The following is a 24,289-nucleotide window of genomic DNA, read 5'->3' as shown; positions in this document are numbered from 1 at the left end:
CACTGACATCACTTGAATCAGCTGTCTCTCTGGACCTGAAGTTTGTGTCTATAGTAGTATTTAGTAAGAAGGCTTTTTTGAAATACATACCACGTACAGTAAACTGCACATTTTTCAGTGACTAAGTTGCTGTCTTTCATGCTTAAAGTGGTTTTGGTGTCTGAAAATCTGTGCAATGGCCAGTTTTCTTTCTAAAAGAAGAGAAAGGTGAAAGACTGTCATACACTTTAAATGTGCAGTTCTCACTGATAAGCTTGAAACACCCACTTTCAGGAAGCTTGATTGCCATAACCTTAGTTGATTTTTTACTTCATTTTGTGTGCGCGCGTGTGTGTGTGTGTGTGTGTGTGTGTGTGTGTGTGTGTGTGTGTGTGCGCACCCATATGCATTTATATAGAAATGTATATATATGATGTGTGTGTGAATCTATATATATAACTGTATGTATATCTATCAAGCGTTGTTACTTCAGCAGGATTACTTTTAAAATGTTTCATGTTTAGAATTTGCATGTGTGTGTATATATGTAATGTGTTCATATATCCACATATGAACTAAACATCATGACTTTAGATGCACAGAGTTTGACAAGGCATTATTATGGGGGCTAGAGTCGCATAACTGTCCAGCAGCTGTCGAGCAAAATGTAAAATGCTATAGATTTGACCCAGTGTGTTTATAAATGTAGCTACAGAAAACTCTTCCTGAGGAAAGATAGGCTGTTTTGAGATATTTCTAAACCAGCAATTCTTGAAGCACTATGATTTTACTTTGCGTTATATGCTTTCTGATAGACTGCAGAGAGTCATTTGTGCATAACTTTGGGATGGGGCAGTAGAGTTTCAATCATTAGTATTTCTGCTTTTTTTCCCCCAACATAATTTGTACATTTTTCCATTAAATAAGACAGTATAAGATAACACTGCTTTTATGTGAGCAACACACAGTCTGGGAGTGGTGCAACATTAAAGACTAACATTTCTTCAGCTAAGGTGGATTTTTTACTGCAGGATTTATAACCAGAAATTGACAACAGTGGATAGAGGATTCAGACTACCATTGAAGTTATACATTTTTTTTAAAGTTTCAACTTATTCACATAGCTCTGTGTAGTGTGTTACTGGACATAATATACCTTCAGAAATGATCTGTTGAATACTTTAATATTAGGAATGTGTGTGCATCTAATAAATCGAGTGTGTTGCTAATGGAGAGCAGAGTTGTGATTATGACGGTTTTGTTTCTTTAAGGTATATTAACATTTAATCTTATTTCTTTGCAATTTATTCCTTTTGCTGAAACATTGTTTCCATGTTACTTCTCATTTTTTCACTAAACTGAAATGGTCCTCTATTTTTCTCTCACAGATTGTTAACCTTATAGAAGAAACTGGACATTTCCATATTACAAATACGACTTTTGATTTTGACCTTTGCTCATTAGACAAAACCACAGTCCGAAAACTACAGAGTTATTTGGAGACTTCTGAGAAATCTTGAGGACGTGACATCTGACTGCATCATTTTCACACCAAACTGTTGTACTAGGCTTGACTTGTGATGCAGCCAAAGTAATTAACATAAGAAAGAAGACTGCTACAACTTTATTTTTCTAAAGCCAGTTATCTCTTTAAGAAAAGAGAAGAGGAGAGGAGACAGGACTCTTGAGGATTACTTGCCATCCAAGTTAAAATTCTGGAAGAGTAAACCTGGATAGCCTTGAAAAAAATTGCTCTTAATGAATGTGTATGGTATCATGTATCTCTGTGTGGTGTTCTAATCCACAAGATGAATGCATGTTCAACACACTGCCTTATTACAGAACTGATGTATTTATTATTGATAATATAGATATCTTAAGGTCTTTGAGGGAACAACACTACCAGACATTAGATGCACTCAGATCTCATTAGAACATGCACGACCAAGGCTTTATAATTTCAACAGAATTAGATCACCATCACATACCAGGTGACCTTTTCCATGTTAGCAAACATGTTTCATTGCAGACTTTTATTTAACATAGAATGTTAGCCGTCTTCTAAATATAGACTGAATACCAAGGGAAAGTAATGCATTCCTGCATTTTGTGCCTTTTGTTTTCAGTATATTTAGCAGTAGTCCTTGCTATCTGTGAACCACTTTTAATCTAGGACTTCAGTGGAATGCCTTAGATGTTCATCTTGAGGATCACTGCTCCAGTGTAATTCCTTGAATATTTAAATAAACTGTAGATAGTTTCAAGCCCTTTTGGCTTGAATTCTAATGTAGTCAGATGTGCCAGGAGCATCAGAGCTGGTCTCCTACCTACAAAGTTGGATCATAGCCTTATGGTCAATTGTAAAGATGAAAGCATCTTGCACCATCTTTAGTTTAGTTTCTGTCATATTGCTTGTTCAAAATAATTCAAACAGATGTTCATCATTTGATCACTGCTGCAGTTGCCTGAGCTATATGGGACAGCCTGCCAAGGATCAGAACAGACAACTACCTTCTAAAGTTTTAGGGCACCTTCAACACACCCTGGCCACTGCTTTTGCACTAGGTAAGAAAGATAAAATTGGTGGCTAGGGTACCAAAACATCAGAACTTTCTTGCCATCGAAGAGAGTGCTCCCCTGTGGGCTACAGGTGATCAGCTGTCTGCTAGTGCTTCTACAAGGCTGGGTAGTTCAGAACCCCATTAGAACTACCTTCCGCAGCAATTTTGTTAAGTTAAATGATTCCTGGTGTTGCCCTTTGAGAAACCACTGAAGACCAGGAGGCAGGAATGCCCTCTATGGCTGTTCCTCTACTCTTTTTGGACAAGGGAGAGCCACCCTTTCTGACATTGGGAAAAGGAGTGGGGGATGGTCCTTCCCTAAAGAGGATATTCATTCCCAGAAATGGGCTGTCATTTAAGCTGCTGCTTTTCCTGAGGGTCACGTAGAAAAAGGCATTGGAAGACTAGATGTCTTCCTTCTCCTAAACCACAGCAGGAAAATTGACTAAGCTTTGTTAAAGGTGTATTTAAAGCCTTTTATTCTTTAAATGCTGAGTCCTCTCCTGGTTTTAAAAGAAAACAGGAGATGATTTCTCATCCCTCAGATACTGATTCCCAGTTTGAGGGACATGATTTAGACTGGGGCTGTGTTTTTCATGTTTTTTTTCTCCTCAATATGGGGAATCTGACTCTAAGGAGTGTTATTCTTCAGATTCCCCTACTGAAGCAATTTCTTTTTTTTTTTTGTAATGAAACTTTTGCCGAAATGAGGGACTTGTTTCAGTAGGAACATATGAAAATCCCCCATTCTCAGCAAAGATATTGGGAATTGTCATAGTTTGATTTTCCTCAACCTGCGCCTGTTCCTCCCTGTTGCCTTTTAGGAGATGCTTTTCTGGCAACCTGCAGTTTCTCCAAGAAAATTTGATTGATTGTATAAGGATGTCCCAAACTTGCATGTTCCATTTTGCTAACCCCAGGCCATATGCTGCAGAAATTTCTTTGTAAAGTCCATTTTTAACAAATTTGTTACTGCAGTCAGTCCTGTCCCTTTTAACAAACTGGGAAAAGCCTTTGATAGGTTTAAGAAGGTTTATACTTCCTCCACCTTGGCCTTCAGAATACTAAATTGTCAGGAATATATGTTTAAATTTCTTTTGGCTTCCATTAATACTATGAGAAAGTTAATTGCTGACCTCCCTTCATCAGTAGCTGAAGCATCTCTAAATTTATACTGTCTTCTGTTTCTCAGATAACCAGACCTTCTTTAAAATGTGCTTATGACACTGCTGATAGTGTGGCCAGAGCTAATGCTGCCACTTGATGTGTGGTGAGACGATTTGCCTGGTTATATTCTCAGAATTTGCCAGAGAATGTCAGAGTTGCAATTTTGAATGTAGTCCTAGATAATGAAATGTTATTTGGTCCTTCTCCTCCTGTGGTTCGTAAAAGGTTTGGTGAAAGGGAAACATTAATTCAGGGGGTTACTCCTGATTGTTTAACCCTTCTTTCCAGAATGTAACCGACACATTTTCTGCAATTCAGGCTTCTCTTTCAGGAAGTAGAACAAGCTTTCTCCAAGGAGCGCACAGACATGCAAAATTTCAAAAAGCAATGGTAGGGAGATTTACAGAAAAAAGATGCATCCTCCCTAAATCAAGGGCAATCTAAGAAAGCAGACTGACTATATTTGCCCCTCAAGTGTTTCCCCTCCCCACCCTGACAATCTTGTAAAGCTATCTCAGAGTCTAGGTCTTCAGTTTCCTCTTTGGCATCACATAACCTTCACTTGGGTACTGAGAATCATTTAAAAAGGTTAAAGCTTGGTAGTGGGATTCCCTTCCTCCCTTGCAAAGAACCCCTTTACATTCACCCAATCAGACCTCTCTCTTTTCCCTCTTGTCTTTGGTTTCTAGAACCTGTACCCCCGAAGGAAAGGTTTTTATTCATGAATCTTTTTGGTGCTAAAGAAAGGTGGAACCTGGAGTCCTGTTTTAGATCTTTCTTTCTTTTTTAAACTTTTAAATCAAGATCCCAAAATTCAAAATGCTGTCTCTTCTTCCTCTGTTATACCTCATTCCATCTCTCAAGTTTCTGGCAACTTTAGATTTAAAAGATGCTTATCACATACCAGTCCTGCTTTTACAGTTTTCCTGTGTCTGGTTCACATTTTCAGTTTTCTATTTTGCCATTTGGGTTATCTGTAGCCTCACATTTGTAAAATGTCTGTCTCCAGTAATATTCCACTGCAGATTGCAGGACATTCACATTTTCCCATACATAAACAGTTACTTGATGTTTGCATATTTTTTCTCAGGTTGTCTCGACCCCCTGGCGTAGATAATGAACCTTTTCCTTGACCTTGGATTTCAGGTGAACAAAAAAAATATCTTCTTCAATTCTTTCCTAGAGGATAGTGTTTCTGGAACACCTGTACAGAAATCTTTTATCGGATGCTGCCAGCAGGTCGTATACTGGCACGTGAGCTCAGCATTCTCTCCAGTGATAGGGAAGGTGGGGGTGTTAGCCTTTGTAAAAAGGTATTGGTTCATCAGTTACCTAACCCATATCATTCATGTCAAAGAAACATCCTCGAACAGATGAAGGGTATGAACAGTAGAGAAGTAGAGAATGAAAACTTAGGAGATAAACTTGCTAGACTGCCTTACAGCTAGTGAGACTGTGAATATGGCACTAGTAGACCACCTGTGCAAGGGTGTCAACCACTGACATTCATATTAGAAGGCATATTAACCCATAATTTAAGCTGTCCATGAGGATGTGAGAGACAGTGTGCCTTTAGACAGAGCTCTTTTTTCATTTGCTGTCCTTCCCAGGCACTTAAGAAGCTGAAAGGGAATGATAAGAGAGTACACTTTATGAAGCAGAAGCAGTTTTTCACACCCCCATCAGAAAGTATAGTAGAAAGTACTAAACTAAACAATGTCCTTTTTCTTCAAGAACAATGCAGAGCAAAGCAGCGTAAACAAATATAACATTTGTAAAGAGGCAGCAGTCTTGAAAAGGACTGAAACTGGGGCATGCAGGAAGACAGGCTGACAGGGATCAGATCCCCATCCAGTAGTGAAGGAAATGAATGGTGCAAGGTCCCCCCCGACACACACACATGTACACTTTACCTCACAGTTTCTGGGAAGGAGAGATTCCACCTTCAAGCAGAATTAATTTGACCTGACCCCAGACATTTGGGTAAAGGTTGACCGTATGTAAAGGTTACAGGATAGGTTTCAAAGAGGCCATCCTTCATAGGCATGTTGCATACTGCAAAAGCTTGTCATACTGGTCCTCCCTATTTTGTATTGCATCTAAATTTGTTAGGCCATACAGTGATTACCCATGTAGAAGTAGAGGAAAAAGACTGTTTTTGGTAACAAAGAAGAATGGGCCCTGGAGATCATCCTGAATATGTTTTTTGGTAAAGAAGTATTGCATTTTCTCACTGCAGGTACTGCCTCCCACTAATTAAGGATACTCTCTTGGTAACCTTGGGTATAGGGGATACCCTTCTATACAGCTTTCCACAATGATTGTAATCATTTCTTCAGGTTTGTAGCAGGGACCAGTCACTGTCAGCTTAATTCTCTGCCATTTGGGTTCTCTTTACCCCTGAGTTTCTACATATGCTCATCATATTTATCACTGCTACAGTAGCCTTAGCTATATGGATTATATCTTGCCAAGGATATAACAGCCAGATAGCTTACAAAGCTTCAGGGCTCCTTCTGCCCACCCAAACTGTTAAGCTGCTTGAACTGAGCTGACTAAAAAACAAGTTTGTGTGCAAAGCCTTTCAGAGCTTTACTGAAGCTGAAGAGTACACTGCTCTGTGGATTTCAATGATCGTTAGGCTTGTGCTTTCCTTTGCTGGCCAGATAAATTCCCTTTTTTAAAATTTATTTTATTACTTTCCTTTTCAAGAAAGTTATTTTAAATGTAGGAATGATTTGTTTTTAACAAACTGTCTTGAGACTGTAATGTACTTTTAAATGGAGCACTCACATTTCCTCTGAGGTTAAAAGTAATGTAAAGTAACTGAAAACATTTTTGTGTGTGTGGGACTGACCTATCATTTTAAACTGCTTTTTACTGTGTTTTTTTTTTGCCAAAAAAGTGCACTTTGTGGACTGGTAGTGTTTATCAGCAACTGATGTTTTTCTTCCCTAGGAAGGAGGCACAATTTTCACCTTGACCATGGAATCATTTACCTTTCCCATAGTCAGTACTACTTCCAGCCTCAAAAAGAAAAAGTTAAGCAAACAGCCTTTGCTACGACAGCAGGCTAGCAGCTTGCCTCAGCTACAGCTGGGTGACTCTGCTGTGTCCATTTGTTGAAACTCAGACCACTCCTCTTTTACCCAGGATCCCTCTGGTGTAACACCTACAGTCACTATAGACCAGAGGTTAGTCAAGTCTTCTGCAGCCATTTGGGGTCCCCTCAGTGGGCAAGAGAGAGTAACTGTTGTTGGTTTTGGGAGAGGGAACAGGGAAGTTAAAGCAGTTGTATCTGAATGATTTACACATCCCTAGCAAAACAGCTGTGGCCATTGGTAACACAGCTGACCACATGTTTCCTGTAAAAAAAAGTCTACCCATCCTGAATTTTTTTGGATAGGAGTAATTGACTGTATCTGGCTCAGGGTTTAATTTAGGTTATTGATCCTTCTCACGAATTAGTTTGTGGTAAAAGAGGGATTTCTTTTTATCTAAATAGATTCAGTATTCTGACTCTGAACAGGAAACTGCTGGTATGGCTACAAGGGTTTTATCCTCTGATTTCTGATTCAGATTTGCAGCAGAGCTCAGTTTCTGATTCTCCCTGTGGGGCTTTCTCTTTCTCTGAGACTATTGCTAGAATTTGCTAGTGTTTTCAGTGAGAGAATATTGAGGATTTTCAGTATCTCAGAAACTACTGAGCTGTTACAGAAGTATTTTCCATAACCTACACCCATTCTTTCATTCTCTCAGCTTTAAAAGATGTGTGTTACTAACTGTAATTTTTCTGATAGCCAGCTGCCTCTAAAACGTCAGACAGGATGTATAAATTTCCTTAGTTTTTTTAAATTTTTATGCAGTATTCCCAAACTTGACCCAGCAGCTATAGCTCTAGTTAATCTCACTGCTGTTAAGCACTTAGTTAATTCCAGTCCTGTTCTTTCTGTTAAGGATGGGAAAATCATTGCTAGGTATGGGAAAAAAGTGTATACTTCTGCAGCTTTGGTTTTTCAAAACTTTGAATTGTCAGGTTCATATGTTGAAGTTTGTTCTGACTAATTATGAAAGCATGAGGAATGTTTTATTTGCAGATGTTCATAGTGTTACACTGCTGCAGTCATTACACTTGGGTTATCCTGCCGTCAGGTGGTTCCCCAGTCGGACTGAGTTCCAAAGTCTTGGTCCGGCATTGGTTGCTATCGCCTCCTCCCTGACGTCAGTGCGACAGGGGTATATAAGATGCAGCCGACACCATTTTCTTCATTCTTTCTTGCCGCGCTGTGCCCGAAGCAAAAGCAGTTCGCAAGTGCCGGTCGGCCATCTCCTGAGATTTTCATTCTGAATCCAGAACCAAAGTCTTCTACAAAGCTAAGTACCCTGTTGGGGAAACTTTTTCTTGCCTCAGACCGATGTCAGTAAAAGTTAACAACTGTATTTCTTGTGGGAAGCAAATACCTCATAAGGATTTCCATTCCTATTGTATCCCATGCCTAGGCCCAGACCACAACGTCACTGGTTGTCGGTTTTGTGCTAGGTTTAACAAGCGCACTATTAAACGTCGGTTTGATTTTGCCTGACATTATTTTGGTAGAAAATTCAGTTATACCATGCCTTCGGAACTTCCGACGACCGGAAAACACAAAAAGCACAAAGACAAGGATAAGCATCCGAGGCCTAAAACTGACGACGAAGCCTCTTCTAGGCCAGTCGCCGGTTCTCCGGTTTTCAGTGAAGCACCTTCGCAGCCCCTGACAACTGCTTCTGTAGAACCACAGGCCGCCTCTGACTCCCATGTGGAGATGGCTGGGCCTTCGGACGCACAAGTTATTCAGCCTACCGAGACTAACTTTTCAGAGGGATCTGGAGTAGCTGAGCAACCCACAGCTTCAGAGGGTGTCTTCAGACCTACTCAGTTAAGCATTAAACCCTCAGCTAAGTCTAAGCCTCCTTTTAAATCCAAGAAACAAATACAGCATTCTCCAGGACAGGCCTCCATGCCTAAGAAACAAATGCTCAAAATGGCCGAAGACCTAATCACTCTGATCAGGGGGTCCCATCCCCCTTCTGATAAAAGGCCTAGACAGGATGCAGACTATGACTCATCCGACCAGATTTCCATCTCTTCTGATTCATCTTCAGATCTAGGATACTCTTTACCCCCGTATGAGGATTCTGATGCTGAGGAATCAATTCCATCAGCCTAACCACCTGAGGACTACTCCTTTGGGGAAACCCTACATACCATGAGGGAGCATTTCCACTGGGAAGGCCAGGATTACTCAGAATCCAAGAAAAGGCTCAGAGACTTCCTTTTATTACCTCAACACAGACCCCTTGCTATTCCGCCAGTGTTAGATATTGTGGATGATGTATATACTGAATCCAGCTTAAATCCTGATTCCTTACCTCCAGCCCCTGTTAAACCTGACAGATACTACAGAGTCCCTAACTCACATAAATTTCTGTATAAAAGCCCTGTAGCTGACCCTGAAACTATTTCTCAGGGACCCAAGGGAGTTACGGCCTCATCAGCCAAGAATCCCGTCCCCTCTGACAGAGATTCCAGAGCATTAGACAGATGGGGAAAGAAAGTATATACGTCTGCAACTTTAGCAATGAGAGCCTTAAATTGCCAGTTTCACATGCTAAAATATCAGCAATTTTTACTGTCTCAGTTAAAACAGAAAATGCTTCCAGAATCAGAGCCTCCTAATTTTAAAGAAATGCAGGATTTATTGCATGCAGCTGAACAAGTCGGAAAGCATACTTTGCAATGTGGTTTTGATTCTCTAGAGCCTCCTGCAGAGCAGCAGTTACAGGCTCTGTCATTAGAAGACATGCTTGGTTAAAAGAACATACGTTACCAGATCATGTTAAAGCAAAATTATTGGATGCACCTTTGCAGCAAGATGTGTTATTTGGAGTTAAGGCAGAAGAGGTATTAAAGAAAATGGAGGATAAGGCAAAATGTATGCAAACAGTGAAGGATTTCTTACAAGTTCAGCCTCCTAGATTTAGCAGAAACTGGCCAACTAAGAATTGGTCCTTTCCAATTACAGACAGACCTCAAAGGGGAAGATACAGACATCCAAGAGGTAGAGGTCAAACACAAGGTCCTTATAGGCCTCGACAATGGGTTGCATCAGGCCAGAAAGAAGGGGAAGACAGGCCCCAACCATATAAAAAGCAGCTCCAAAGACTTCCCACTACAGCTGCCAAACAAATCCCTCTTGGCAGCCCCCTTGGGAGGAAAACTGGCACTCTTCTACAACAATTGGCAAATGATCACCAAAGACAAATGAGTTCTCAACATTGTATTTCAAGGTTACAGGTTCCACTTTCACACTTTGCCAAGGTTAAAAGGAATGCCAAATCTGCCACCAAATCAATGGATAGAGGCTCAAAAACAAATTACAGCACTCATGGATATGAGAGCTATTCAAAAGGTACCAATACAGGACCAAGGACAAGGATTTACTCAAGACTCTTTCTGGTACCCAGAAAGGACAAAGCCTGGAGGCCCATTCTGGATCTTTCATCTCTAAACACTTACCTGGATGTTCCGAAATTCAAAATATTGACATTACAGCAGCTTCTTCCCATGCTGGGCAAGAAAGCTTGGCTCATGATTTTGGACCTCAAGGAGGCATACCTGCATGTCCCTATCAGACAAAACTGCAGAAGATACCTCAGATTCATAGCCGGTTCAATGCACTACCAATTCTCTGCTCTGCCCTTTGGCTTATCTACTGTGCCCAGGGTCTTCACAAAGTGCCTGGCACCAGTAATTGCATTTTGCAGACAGAAAGGAATTCAAATTTATCCATACCTGGACGACTGCCTGATTCAAGCAGGGAGCAAGGACATTCTTCTAAAGCATCTGGCGTTTGTAAAAAAAGTTACTAAGTTGCCTGGGGTACACAGTAAATGAAAAGAAATCAAAACTAGTGCCCTCACAAGAGATTATATTCCTGGGTGCCAGCTTGAATACAACGGCCCAGATGGCTTATCTCACGCCAGACAAGCAAAGACAACTGACTCAATACTTTCAATTGATGGCAACAAAGACCCAACTCCCTGCAAGAAAAATTCTGCAGGCCTTGGGTTACATGGCATCCTGCATACTACTAATTCCATATGCCAAACTACATATGAGGAAACTACAATGGTACCTAAAGAATGTATGGTCTCCGCACTGTCAAAGTTTGGAAACAGTTATACCACTAATCCCTTGCCTTCAACAGGAGTTTCAGTGGTGGGCTCAAGCTTGTCACCTCAACAAGGGATAGCCTTTTACACAACCCACAGCCAGGCAAACACTGACAACAGATGCATCGGATTACGCCTGGGGAGCACACATGGCAGGCAAATGTATTCAGGGCAAATGGCCCGCAGAACAAAGGCATCTTCACATCAGTCAAAAAGAGATGCTAGCTGTACAAAATGCCCTTATAGCTTTCAAGGACCTGCTGCTTTCAGGACAACTACTGATAAAGACAGAGAACAATACAGTTATGTGGTACATAAACAAGCAACGGGGCACTCACTCCTACCCCCTATGCAGACAAGCCATGACTTTGTGGAACACAGCTATAAACCTTCAAGTTCATCTGCAAGCACAATTCCTGCCAGGAGAGAAAAACACATTGGCAGACGACTTAAGCAGAAACATCATGGATCCCCACAAATATTCAGAATGATAACACAGAAATGGTGGAGCCTGGACATAGATCTGTTTGCATCCCTAATAAACTGCCAGCTACAAAAATTCTGCACAAGGAGTTACCATCCACAAGCATGGAAAGTGGATGCCCTCTCATTCAGCTGGGAGAACCTACAAGTGTACGCTTTCCCACCACTACCTCTCCTGCCAAAGGTACTCATAAAAGCCAGGCAAGAAGAGCCGAAGATGATCCTGATTGCACCAGACTGGCCACGCCAGCAGTGGTACCCGCTCTTAAGGAGCTTAGCACAAGAACCACCCTGGATTTTGCCTCAAATCCCATATCTGCTGACTCAGCACAACAATCAAATACTACACAGCCAGTTAAAGACGTTAAACCTAGCTGCATGGAAAATTCCTTAGTCAAGCAAGCAATGCCTCTCTCCAAAGCTGTTATGGATGTCATTCTGGAGGCCAGAAGGCCAAGTACCAGGAAAGCCTATTGGGATAAATGGAAGAGATTCTCTGCCTGGTACCAAGCTCACAGCCTTGACCCTCATGTCCCAAACATTCCTCAGATACTACAATACTTAACTGAGATGCTGGACAAAGGCCTCTCCTTCTCATCCATCAAGATCCACACCTCTGCCATCTCTGCTCATTACAACACGGATCCACCAATTTTCTCTAATCCTCTGTTAAAACAGTACCTCAGAGGGGCTAAAAACATAAGACCGCCCCGTAGAGCACCTACTCCAACTTGGGACCTCAACTTTGTTTTGGAAAAACTAACTTTACCTCCTTTTGAGCCAGCTTACGCAGCAGAATTAAAATATATCTCTTGGAAAACTGCTCTGCTCCTGGCAATAACATCAGCACGAAGAGTTTCAGAATTACAGGCACTAATGGCAGTAGAACCTTTCCTCATTTTCCACCAGGACAGGATGTCTTTAAGAACTAACCCTACGTTTATGCCAAAGGTGGTATCCAGTGTGGCTCTAAACCAAACTATTCACCTGCCAACTTTTTTTCTAAACCACAGAATAAAGGGGAGAGACTACTGCCATCTTTGGACATTCACAGGCAGTTACGCTTCTACTTGGACAAAACCAAAGCTTTTAGAAAATCTGAGCAATTATTGGTAGCATATGCTGCAGGAGCACAGGGAAAAGCCATGTCAAAACAGACTATTTCAAAATGGATAGGACATTGTATACATTTCTGCTACACATACCATGGAAAACCTGTACCTAGCAGCATTAGATCTCACTCCACCAGGGCAACAGCCACTTCAACTGCCTACCTCAGGGGAGTACCTACGAAGGATAGTTTGGAAGCAGCAACTTGGAGTTCTGTACATACCTTCACCAAGCATTACCATCTGCCTCTATACTCTAAATCCAGAGCTGGCTTCGCCGCTGCAGGGCCTTATAGCCACCCCTAGTGCCTTATAGAACCAGCCACCCTACCTCAGCTTTGGGATTCTACCCAAGTGTAATGACTGCAGCAGTGTAACATGATGAACATAGTACAGTTTTGTACCTACCATAAATGTAGATGTTCGAGTGTATACACTGCTGCATTCCAGGTTACCCTCCCTCCTTCCCCTCTTACTGGCTGGTACGTACCTATGTCTTCTACCCTTACTACCTATGGGGAGTATTTGCTGGTAGCTGTAAGTTGTTTTTTGCTTTTTCTTATGTATGTTTTATTAGCAATTTAAATTGTCCACCTATTTGGAGGCACCTGACATCTGGTGCAGGAAAAACTGAAGAAAATGGTGTCGGCTGCATCTTATATACCCCTGTCGCACTGATGTCAGGGAGGAGGCGACAGCAACAGATGCCGGACCAAGACTTTGGAACTCAGGCCAACTGGGGAACCGCCTGATGGCAGGATAACCCAAGTGTAATGACTGTAGCAGTGTATACACTTGAACGTCTACATTTATGGTAGGTACAAAACTGTACTTTTCTTCTTGTGAGGAAAAATCTGCTTTAATAACTTATTTTCTTCTGTTTCGCATGGCACTACTCATCGTTTGCAGTGTGTGTATGACTCTGTTGATACTTCTTCCAGGGCTATGGTCACTGGTACTGTTTTGAGGAGGTTTAAATGACTGCATTCTCAGAACCTCCCAGATAAAAATTAGATTTTTAAATCCTCTTTTGGATAGAGGTTTAGGGTTTGGCCCCCCTACGGCAGAGGTGATGAAAAAGTGTGATGAAAGGGGTAAGCTTTTTTCAGCTGTTCTTTTCTAAATTGTCATCCAATTTTGGCAAAAAAACGAATAAACAATCTCAACAAAATTCAGGTAAACAGACAAAAATGGCAAAGGGTTTCCATAAAAAAGATGTTCTTCGGGTTTCACTCTTGCAGTCATCACATTTGAGTTATCTGCTTGCAATAGCCCTCAGTCGGCCTGATTATCAAAGTCTTGGGTCCATGCGTCGGTTGCTGTCTCATCTTCTGTGACGTCAGGTAGTCAAGGGTATAAAGCATGCAGCCAACACCATTACATCAGTCTTCCTTGCTGTGCGGTGCCAAAGCAGAAGCAGTTCGCAAATGCCAGTCGACCGACTCCTGAAATTTTTGTTTTCAGAACCAAAGTCTTCAAATGAAGCTAAGTACCCGTTGGGGAAACTTTTTCTTGATCTAAACTGATGTCAGTAAAAGTCAATAATTGTATTTCTTGTGGAAAGCAAATACCAATAAAGATTTTCATTCGTACTGTATTCCTAGCCTAGGCCCTGACCACGACGTACCTCGCTGTCGGTTTTGTGCCTTATTTAAACCATGAACTATTTGTCGTCGGTACATTTTCGCTTCTAAATATTTTGGTACTCGGTTCAGTTATCCAGATATGTCTTCGGTAAGCCATCCGACTACCGACATTCCGAAAAAACGCAACGATAAAGACAGAGACAGGCTGCCTAAGTCCAAAGCTGCCGAAGATGCTTCTCCTAAGCTAATCGCGAGTTCACCGGTACTCATTGAGCTGCTTTCGCAGCCCCTGATACCCGCTACTTCAGATTTGCAGGCCTCTACTGAGACCCATTTGGAGTTCGGTATGCCGCGAGATGCTTCAACTGTGGAACCTGCGGATGTCTCTACCTTGGATGGGTCCAGAGCCGCTGTGCAGGCACCGGCTTCTGAGGGTGTATTCAGGCCTACTAACTTGCATATTAAACCAACGCCATCTTCTTCTTCTAGATCTAAAACTCGAACCACGCCTGGGAAACCGAAGCCCAGACCACATGGTCAGGCCTCTATGCCTAAAAAACAAATGATAAGAATGGCTGAAGACCTTATTACTTTAATCAGGGGAAGCCAACCTTCCCCCCTCTAAGAGACCTAGGACTGAATTTGCTTATGATGCTTCTGACCAGAATTCTGAAATTTCTGTCTCCTCTGTTGACCAGGATTTACCCTTATCTACCTAGGAGGATTCTGATGCAGAGGACTCAATTCCCTGTGCTTCTCCCCTAGAGGATTTTTCTTTTGGTGAAACCTTGCGTACTCTTAGGGAGCATTTTCACTGGGAAAGCCAGGATTATTCTGATTCTAAAAAGAGGCTTAGAGATTTCTTACTCCGGCCACAAAACAGACCTTTAGCTATCCCTCCTGTGCTGGACATTGTTGACGATGCCTTTCCGGAATCTAAGCAGTGCGGGGAATCCCACTTCCAAATTAGGGAGTAGTAAGACTCCCCCTATGGTAAGTTGTCTCCATTACTTAATTTTAAAACTTCCAAGCACTTCTCAACTGACTGCTCCTTTAGGGGGAAAGATTGCTCTGCAAGCAAAAAACTGGGAACTCATTATCCAGGACAAATGGGTTTTAAACATAGTTTCCCAAGGATACAGATTTCACTTCCACACATTACCAACCCCAAACAGTTGGCCAGATCTACCCCCAAATCAGTGGGCAGAGGCTCAAAAGCAAGTACTCCCTCTCTCTTAAGATTAAAGGCTATTCAGACTGTACCAGAAGAGGAAAAGGGAAAAGGTTTCTACTCAAGACATTTCCTGGTACCTAGAAAAGGCAACTCATGGCGTCCTATCCTGGACCTGTCTATCCTAAACACCTTTTTGGTGATTCCAAAATTCAAGATTCTAACTCTTCACTAGTTGCTTCCCATGATAGGCAAAGATGCCTGGTTGGCAACACTGGATTTAAAGGAAGCTTACCTGCACATCCCAATCAGGGAATCTTGCAGAAAATACCTACGCTTCAAAGCAGGCTGCATGCACTATCCGTTCTTGCACTGCCCTTTGGCTTATCTACTGCGCCCAGGGTATTCACAAAGTGACTAGCTCCAGTCATTGCATTTTGCAGGTAAAGAAATATTCAAATTTACCCATACCTGGACGATTGTCTAATTCAGGCAGAAAGCCAGGACATGCTTCTGAATCATCTGGCATTTGTACAAAAGGTGTTAACTTGTCTGGGGTACACCATAAACGAAAATAAATCACATCTGGTACACTGTCAACAAATTATATTCCTGGGAGCAAGCTTGAACACTTCCCAGATGGCTTTCCTCACGCCAGAGAAACAAATTAATTTGACAACTTACTTCAAACTAGTGGCCACAAAAACCCTGCTATCTGCAAGGCAAATACTGCAAGCCTTCGGGTTCATGGCCTCGTGCATTCTACTAATTCCATATGCAAGATTGCATATGAGGAAACTACAATGGTATCTAAAAAGCCTATGGTGTCAACATTCTCAGGATCTAGAAGCAATGATTCCTATCATACCTTGCTTACGGTTAGAATTCCTTTGGTGGGCAGAGGCCTGCCACCAAAACAACGGACTACCATTCGCTCTACCCCCTGCCACCCAAATCCTAACAACAGACGCATCAGACTATGCATGGGGGGCTCACCTGGCAGTGAAGTGCATTCAGGGCAAATGGAACCCAAGTCAAATGCATCTGCATATCAATCAAAAAGAAATGTTAGCTGTACAGAATGCTCTGACAGCCTTCAAGGACAACATTCTTCCAGGGCAACGGACAGCACCACTGTTATGTGTTACATAAACAAGCAGGGGGGAACCCATTCATACCCCCTCTGCAGACTAGCCATGGCTCTGTGGAACACAGCCTTGAGCTACCGAGTGCATCTGCAGGCTCATTTCCTGCCAGGAAAACTAAATACACTGGCAGACTAACTAAGCAGAAATCTCATGGATCCACACAAGTGGAAACTGGAACCAAAGACTGTAACCAAAGATTTTCAACATGTTGACCAACAAATGGGGGATCCCAGATATAGACCTGTGTGCCTCCCCCCAGAACTACCAATTGGACAAATTCCACACAAGGACTCCCCACAAACAAGCTTGGAAAGTGGATGCTCTGTCTTTCAGCAGGAAAAAAATATCAGTTTATGCCTTTCCTCCTCTGCCTCTCCTCTCCAAAGTACTACTAAAGATCAAGCAGGACAAATCAAGGATGATACTGATTGCACCAGACTGGCTATGCCAACACTGGTACCCCCTCTTGCACAGTGTGCCACAGCTTGCCCCATGGCACCTACCTCAGACCCCTACCCTGCTGTCTCAGCAGGAGCGAGAGATTCTGCACCCCCAGCTTCAAACCCTGAACCTGGCAGCCTGGCTAATTAACTAATCTCTCCGTTACCATCCCTCAGTAAACAAGTATTGGATGTCATTGTGAAGGCAAGGAGGCCTAGTACTAGAAAATCTTATGCTGCAAAATGGAAAAGATTCTGCGCCTGGAACCAAACACAAGGGATGGCCACAGCAGCACCCAATTTACCTCAGATTTTTCAGTACTTAACTGACATGCTTCACAAGGGCCTTTCCTTTTCCTCCATCAAAATTCACACCTCAGCCATTTCAGCTCATTACAACACAGAACCACCCTTCTTTTCTCACCCACTGCTCAAGCAGTTCCTCACAGGGACCAAAAACTTAAGACCACCCAGGAGAGCCCCAACTCCAGCCTGGGACCTTAATTTTATATTGGAAAAACTCAGTCTTCCTCCTTTTGAGCCAGCTGCAACTGCAGTTAAAATTCCTTTCTTGGAAAACAGCCTTCCTTTTAGCAATCACGTCAGCAAGAAGGGTGTCTGAATTACAGGTCTTTATGGAAGTGGAGCCTTTCTTCATCTTTCATGCAGACAGGGTGTCTCTCAAGACCAGTCCCTCTTTCATGCCCAAGGTGGTATCCAGTGCGGCTCTTAATCAGTCCATTCATTTGCCAACCTTCTTTTCTAATCCACAGAACAAAGGGGAACGGATACTGCACTCCTTAGATGTGCACAGACAACTTAGATTTCACTTGGACAGGACTCAACCTCAAAGGAAATCTGAGCAACTGCTGGTGGCATTTGCTGCAGGGGCAGAGGGGAAGGCTATTTCAATGCAAATAATTTCTAAATGGATAGGCCATTGCATTCATTTCTGCTAAAAGCACCGTGGAAAACCTATCCCACAGGGGATTAGACCCCATTCTACCAGGGCTGTATCTACCTCTACAGCCTTTCTCAGAGGTGTCCCTACCAGAGACATCCTAGAAGCTGCTGCTTGGAGTTCTGTACGTACTTTCACCAAGCATTACCATTTGCCAATTTTCTCTAAATACAGAGCTGGTTTTGCCACTGCAGTCTTGCAAGGCCTTACAGCTGGTCCTAATGCTGTCTAAATTCCTCCTCCCATCCTTAGCTTTGGGAATCTACCCAAATGTGATGACTACAACAGTGAAACGAGAAGAACATAGTACAGTTGTGTACACTTACCATAAATGTAGATGTTCGAGTGTATTCACTGTTGCAGTCCTGGTTACCCTCTATCCAGCCCCCTGACTTCTTTTGGCTATACCTCTATTCTATATTTAAAAGCGTTTTGGTGTATTTGCTTTTTTGTTGGAGGTATAACCTTGTGTGTGTGTGTGTGTGTGTGTGTATATATATATATATATATATATATATATATATATATATATATATATATATATTATATATATATATATATATATATTTAAATGCTTCCCATTAAGGGGGGCACCTGACATCTGGGGCAAGAAAAACTGATGTAATGCCATCGGCTACATGCTTTATACTCCCGACTACCTGATGTCACGGAAGATGAGACAGCAACCGACACAGGACCCAAAACTTTGATAATCAGGCCAACTGAGGACTATGTGATGACTGCAACAGTGAATACACTAGAACATTTACATTTATGGTAAGTGTACACAACTGTACTTTTTGAACTTCACAAAACCAAGGACAGTCCAGTTCTGAATGACTGTTCAGTAGACCTTGTGACCCCCTCCTACCCTGGCCCCATTTTTTCTTCCAATTCGAATCTCAGTTTTTCTCATTGGGATCAGATTGGTTCAAATGGGTTCTGCAAATCATTCATCAAAGTTACAAGTGGCAGTTGGAGGAAATTCCTCCTTTTCATTTTCATTCCTCATACTCCAGATCAGACTCTTTTGTTCCACATGTTCTTTATCCCATGCTGTCCAAAGGAGTGATAAAAACAGTTCCTCCCTCCAATATGGGAAAGGGTTTTTATTCAAGGAAGTTCCTAGTGCCAAAGAAAGAAAATGATTTTAGACCAGTTCTGGATCTTTATTTGCTACACCTGTTTATGATAGTTAACAAATTCAGAATGTTGTCACTTTACAACCTGTTACATCTTCCTCTTTCAAGTTTCCTGGTAACACTACACATAAGATGCTTATCACATCCCTTCTCAAAATGGCAGAGGGTATCCTTACTCATCCGGACCTCCGCCGTATCTTAAGTTTTTGTGTGTCTGGAAAAAACAGTTCTCTGCATTACCCTTTGTACTATCCACTGCACCAAGAGTGCTCATAAGGTGTATAGCTCCAGTTATAACTCATCCTTGGCTACAGGTTATCCACATTTTTCCATATTTAGACAACTTGCTTATCTTTGCCGAGCCTGTTTCAAAGCGTTAGGATCTCCGCCCCAATATCATAGGTAAGAGATCTCTTACACAAGCTGGGATTCCAAGAGAGCATTCAAAAATCTTTCTTGACTCCCTCACGAATGTGTTCTTGGAATGGCAACTTCAGTTCAAAGAGCTTTTTTTTCCATTTCAAAAATAGATCTTTATTTAGATCTAGTTCTAAGGTTTTCCACTCAGACTTTGGTTACTGTTTGGGAGTACCTCAGGATTTTGGGTCTCATGGCATCTATGATTGTCATGATACCCCTGACAAGACTCCTTATGAAAAAGATGCAGTGGTATCTGAAATCTCTGTGGTCCCAGCATCAGCACCCTTTATAGGTTCATAGGTTCATACTAGGCTATCTGCCCTAGGGCATTTGTAAGCCTAGCCAGAGTGTGTATGGCTTTCGCCACCCATTTTAAATTAATTTTGCTATGCCCTTTTTCGAGGTTAGTATACTGTGCCTCTGTCTAACAGTGACACAGAAGTGATACCCGGGGTAAACCTACGATCTCCCATCCACTCATCAAGATTCCTCTTGAAGAGAGTCAATGAGGGACTCTGCCTAACCTGGACTGGGATTTTATTCCAGAGTGAAGGGAGCCTCTGGGTTATGAATCTGTCCCTCCAGCATGTCCTATTTATTTCAGTGCTGAGGTTTAAGTTCCTCAAGCGCGTAGCTCGATGGGATTTGGATTTTCTGAGGTGCAGCATGTCCATTAATTCCGGGTTGGACATGGCTTTGTACGTCAGGCACAGATCGCCTCTGAGCAGGCGGTATGCCACTGAGTAGAGCTGGAGTTTCTTTAACCGGGCAGCATATGGCATCTGTTTGAGCCCCTTGATCCTCTTGGTGAGGTACTTTTGGGGTCTTTCCAGTTGCTGCAGGTGTCTGGTAAGGTACATCCCAAAAGGGGCATTGTACTCAATTATGGGCCTGATGAGGGATGAGTAAAGAGGCACGATGACCTCCCCTGATCTAGATGTGAATCCCTTCATGATTAGGTGGGCTATATAAAATGTTTTTCTAACCACTTTGGCCACGTGGTTGTCAAATGAGAGATTGCTATCAACTTGGGTCCCCAGGTCCCTAATGACTTCTTCTGTACTTAATGGATTACCACCTATGTGGTAATTTGTGGGCACTTTGTTTCTGCCAAAGGTAATGACTATACACTTTTTGGCGTTTAGCTTGAGGCCATGGCACTGGCACCAGTTGTCTGTTTCTATGAGGCCCTTTTGGAGGATGCTTGTGTCGGCTTATCTTTTCAAATCTAAGTGCTGGGGTTTGTCAGAAGAGAAATCTTTTGGTGGAGACAACAACAGATATCTTTAAATCTAGATCTCCCTTTTCCCTCCTTGCTGCAAAGCAGTCAGTCACCACCGATGCTTCAGACTTTTGCTTGCCCTGATTAAGGCACTGAAATCTTTGAACTATCTTTGGTCCCTAGAACCTCTTCAAGTGGTTACAGACAATATCACAGTCATATGGTGCATTATCAAGCAAGGGGACATCAGATCTTACTTTCTTTGCAGACTATCTATGTTGGCTTGTTATGTAGCTTCACAGCATAGCACAGTCTCACTCTAAAGGCATCCTATGTTTCATCAGAAGAAAAAAATGTGTGGCAGACAAGCTGAGCAGAACCAGGGCAAACACTCATGAATGGAAACTAGATCAGAGGGCCTTCAAAGATTTGATCCATCTGTGGATAGATCCTCAAGTAGACCTCTTTGCCTCCTTTTTCAACTTGCAAGTGTTTGTTCCAGAACTCCATGCAAGAAGGATTGGAAGATAGATGACTTTTCCTTCCATTGAACAGGAAAGTTCCTGTATGCTTTCCACCCCTTCCACTAATGTCCAGGGTACTTCTGAAAATTCAGATGGAATCCTCCAAGATCATTGTGATGGCTCACTTCTGGCTCAGACAACCATGGATGTCCTTGTATTCCTATGTTGCAGTATTCTTGGTGTGGGATTTACTGCCTCAGGTGACCTGAACGTAGGCTCCTATACAAAAGCTTCAGCTTGGCTGTTGCAGTTGCATGGGACATCACACGTAGGGCTATAAATCAGGGGCCTTAAATGTGATATCTGCACACAGACCTCAGAACTTTTCAGCCGCAGACCGAAGCATCATGTGCTTCACTCCATCGCAAATGTCTAAAAATCTAAGTATCCCATTGGGTTTTTTTCTTCTAATTAACTTGCTAAAGTTTGGTTTGTTGTAGCTAACATCAGCAAAAAAAGGTAAATGCCAATGCAGGCGCCAGATGCCCCATAAAAACTCGCATGACCAATGTGTTTTCTGCTTAGGCTGGGAGCACAATCACAATGCCTGCTCCATTTGCCAATCCTTTGTTCTTAAGATCCTTCACAGCCATCTGGCCGCTCTTAATCTTTACTTGGAGAACCAATGGCTTAAACGGTTAGCCCTTAGGATGGATCCCGCCTCAGAGGCCTCAATAGAACCTCCATGTAAGAAGGCCAAAGTTCCAAGGTCGTCTTCCTCTGTGCTACCGGACAGCTTCCGATTTAGGAGTTGAGGGATGCTCAGCGGATCCGTCTACTTCAATGGCGACCTTCATAGAAGCCGTTTCTCAGTTGAAGACAGGCACATCCTCGGAGCCTAGCCAGACCCCTACTACCGAGGTTGAGGGGGACCCAGACTTAACCGAGCCTTTGACCTGGATTCCTACTACTGACGCTACTACCATTAAGACTGTCTTCCAGCTCCAGGCCTACGCCTATGTCTACCCCTGCAAAAAAGAAGCAAAAGACTAAACATACCACCTCGACAAAAGAAGGCCTGTCTGACTGGCAATCCTTTACCTCTTCCTTGATGCAGGCCTTTATGGCTCTTAGGCACTCAGCCTCATCCCTCACTGCTTAGCCCAAGACCTGCTTCAGCCTCTTCTCTCATTTCCAATTTACTCCCTTACCCTTTGATTTGTCGGCTCTTGCCATTGCTTATTGCAGAACACAGGGAATTCAGACTTATCCTTACCTAGATGACATCCTGATACTAGCAGACTGCAAAGAAACCCTTTCAGCCTATTTGCATTTCACCATGTCCCTTCTATAGAAACTGGGGTTCACCCTCAACCTTCCAAAATCTTCTCTCACCCCAGAGCAAGACTATTTTTTTGGGTTTTAGAATCAAAACAGACATAATGAAAGCCTTTCTACCTCAAGACAAGGTCAGCTCCATGACCTCCCATTTCAAAACCATACTGCAGACACAAGTATAAACTGCAAGGCAATTCCTAAGGACTCTGGGCCTAATGGTAGCCACCATCCCTATGCTTCTACTAGCCAGAATGCATATGTGAAAGCTGCAGTGGTATGTAAAAAAAACATTTGGTCCCAACATCAGCATCCTCTGGAGCAAGAAATATTGCTCCTACCCTGCCTGAAGGCAGAGGTCAGCTGTGGATCCAACAAGTCCAGCTCAACCCAGATGGAGAGCCACAATGGCATCTTACAGGGTTCAGGCAACTTGGCACCCTTCCTTAAAGACCAAACATTTCAATGTGAGAGAAATTATAGCAGTCCTGGCTCTGAAAGCATTCAGCCCCTTGCTACTACCAGGTGTCCTTCAGGTAATTACAGACAAAACCACAGTCATGTGGTACCTCAACAAACAGGGAGGAACAAAAGCGTACCACCTGTGCAGACTAACCTTACTAATATGTGATCTAGCCTCTCACCACAATTTGTCTCTGCAGGCATCCTACATCCCCTTGCAGAACAACAAACAAGGAGAACTAAGCAGGACATCCTCTCCACAACACAGATGGATGCTGGACAGGACCATATTCCTAGACATTGTCTACCAGTGGGGCACTCCTCAAGTAGACTTGTTTCCCTCCCACCAGAACAGACAACTGCAGACCTTCTGCTCCAAGACCAACTCCCCTCTAGCTTGGAGAGTAGACGCTTTCAGCATTCCTTGGAAGGGAAGTTTCTATATGCTTTTCCCCCCTTCCCACTACAGAAAGTCCTCCTGAAAGTCAGGAGAGACAAACCAAAAATCTTGCTGGTGACTCTTTACTGGCCAAGGCAACACTGGTTCCCCCTACTTCACAATCTAGCCAAGGGCAGTCACCACAAGTTACCCCACAAGGTGGACCTTTTGACACAACAAAAGGGAACCCGCATCCATCCACACTTGCAGATGTTGTCACTGACACTGTGGGTGATCACCTTTTAATTCCCTTCAGACACCCCTACTCAGAGAACGTGCTTTCATTCCTGAGGGAGGCCAGGAAACCTACTACAAGAAAATTATACCTAGCTAAATGGAAAGATTTTCCAAATGGTGTCTGGACAACGGCAGGAACCCATGCATTGCAGACCCCCCCCCCCCGGTCCTTGCATGTGTGTCAACTAATAAAAGGTGGACTCTAATACTCTTCATTTAAAGGACACCTTTTCGGTATCTCAGCCTGCCTACCACTAGACCCCCCCCCTTACTAGCCAGGCTCTATGTAAAGCTATTCTTAAAAGGGGTCTTACACATTAGACCTCCAAGAAAGCCCATCCCACCACCCTGGGACCATACCTCTCAACCTGGAAACATCAAAAATGTGGACAAGTCCCATGAAAAATAGGTACAAATCTGTATGCTGATTAACATCTAATTTGCATACATAATTGTGTAACCCCCACCCACTCCAATGGAATTGTGGGATACCAACTTTCGAACGCAAATTGAGGAACAGACAACCAAAACATGGCACCAGACCAGAGTCCCCCTGCAGCCATTCCAGTGTCCTGTTACCTGGCTATTTTGCCCCATTTACCATAAACACTAAGGTATGCATACTGCTTTACTTCTACAATGATTTGAATTTTATTTTTACATTTTACAGCACAACAATGCAGAAACACTAAAAGACATCATCTGGTAAACAAAATAATACTGTCTCACAATGAAAATAGGCTTGACA

At 42.7% G+C, this 24,289-nt stretch overlaps 1 protein-coding gene across 2 annotated transcripts in view; it reads left to right on the top strand.

The window, feature by feature from the left end:
• Window positions 1-6,398, top strand: part of MLLT3 (MLLT3 super elongation complex subunit) — a 1,902,592-nt gene extending 1,896,194 nt beyond the window's left edge. For both annotated transcript variants that reach the window (XM_044061325.1, XM_044061324.1), the window contains one exon: window positions 1,368-6,398. In XM_044061325.1, coding sequence (XP_043917260.1) covers window positions 1,368-1,499 — 132 coding nt within the window. In that variant the 3' untranslated portion in view covers window positions 1,500-6,398. The remainder of the gene's footprint in view (window positions 1-1,367) is intronic.
• The last annotated feature ends 17,891 nt before the right edge of the window (window positions 6,399-24,289 follow it).

The sequence above is a fragment of the Protopterus annectens genome, chromosome 2.part0, assembly GCF_019279795.1.
Source record: "Protopterus annectens isolate FY-2018-M chromosome 2.part0, PAN1.0, whole genome shotgun sequence".
NCBI classification, from domain to species: Eukaryota; Metazoa; Chordata; order Ceratodontiformes; family Protopteridae; genus Protopterus; species Protopterus annectens.
This window is presented reverse-complemented; position numbering and strand designations above follow the sequence as displayed.